At 58.1% G+C, this 1,458-nt stretch overlaps 1 protein-coding gene across 1 annotated transcript in view; it reads left to right on the forward strand.

The window, feature by feature from the left end:
• The window catches only part of LOC103584062 (uncharacterized protein KIAA1751-like), a 5,033-nt gene that overhangs the window by 2,161 nt on the left and 1,414 nt on the right, over window positions 1-1,458 (forward strand). The window contains exon 4 of the mRNA XM_008565188.1: window positions 732-830. Within this exon, the coding sequence (XP_008563410.1) occupies window positions 732-830 (99 nt within the window). The remainder of the gene's footprint in view (window positions 1-731; window positions 831-1,458) is intronic.

Genomic DNA, 1,458 nt, shown 5'->3' on the forward strand with positions numbered 1-1,458 from the left:
TCGTTGTTTTTTGGCTTTGTTTTGCTTTGTTCCTGAATTATTTGGAAGCAAACTGCAGGCGTGATACTTCACTCCTAGGTATTTCAGCATCTCCTAAAACATAGAAACCTCCTCTGCGTGAGCCCGGCACCATTGCCTCCCCTGAAAATGAGTGTTTCCCTCTCGTCATCCGACAGCAGCCCATGGACATTTCTCTGTGTCCTCCAGACGTCTTCTGGAGCCAGAGCTCTGGGCCTGTTCTGGTGTTTTTAACTGAGGTGCGCGTCACATGGCGCGAGCCGGCGTTTGAACCAGGATTCCGCACATGGAGCCGCTGGTCCGGGCCTGTGTGGTCTGTTCTAGAACACTGATGAGCGGCTGCGGCCACCTGCCTTTTCTGTGGCCCCCCTACCTCTCATGGTGTGCCCGTTGTGTGCCCGAGCTTGCTGATTTATGCAGATCTATGTTAGCTCTCAGTTCCTGCGCCAACCTTGTCTACCGAGAGCATGTCACCTTTGGGTGGAGGCCACACAGCTGGCCCCCGTGGGCCAGGGTATTCAACAAACAGATGGGCAAGACCCTGCTCGTGTCACTTGGCTGGGCTGGAGGGACCTTTGGCGAGGAGGATGTGCCCACAGGCCTGGGCGAGGGGAGAGCTGGGGGCCTGACCCTGCCCTGCTGGTCCCACTGGCCCTTCAGAGGCCGGCTGGAATCAGGAAACCCTTATCCAGATTCTTGCTTTCACACTCCAGAGGGGAGCTGCGCTCTTGCCGCCAGAGGATGGACCTCATCCGCAGACAGCAGGAGCACGTGGCGGCCGAGATCGCAGTGGAGAGAGAGGCCAGCAACACGTAGGTCATCCCGCAGGGCCAGGAGGGTGGCACTGGGAGGAGACATGGGCAGGCGATGACACACTGGTTGGCATAGGACTGCAGAGGTTCATTCATTCACTCAAAGACACGTGTTAAGCACCACCTGTATTCAGGCATGTGAGGCAGCAGACAGCTGCACTCCAGACAACACACAAAAACACAGATACAAGCACCACAAGGACTACAGAGCTGTCAAAGGACAGGTCACTTTGAGGCAAGGGCTGGGTGGCTTTGAGGTCCGCAAAAATTGCATCAGGACCACTTTTGCCTTGAGCAACAGGGAGGGCTCAGGGACATTGGAAACACCAATGTTCACTGACAGGCACCCAGCTCCCCGGAGCCCGTGATGTCCATGTGCAGCACCTCAGGGCGACAGGGATAGGGTGTAGTGACCTGAGGAGGGCCCCAGCGGGAAGGTCCTGGCTGCTAACTCCCGGAGCTGTCGCATGCAGCCAGGAGAGAGAAGAACGCCGTGGCTGGGATTGGGATCAGAGACCCGGTCCCACTGGCCGTGGGAGAGGGGGGATCCTGGTGGCTAGGGCCGGGGTCCTGAGGGTCGAGGGGCAGACGAGGCTGGAGCCCATGCAGTTCACATAGTCACAGCCTC

This window comes from Galeopterus variegatus, unplaced genomic scaffold (assembly GCF_000696425.1).
Source record: "Galeopterus variegatus unplaced genomic scaffold, G_variegatus-3.0.2 Scaffold40855, whole genome shotgun sequence".
Taxonomy (NCBI): domain Eukaryota; kingdom Metazoa; phylum Chordata; class Mammalia; order Dermoptera; family Cynocephalidae; genus Galeopterus; species Galeopterus variegatus.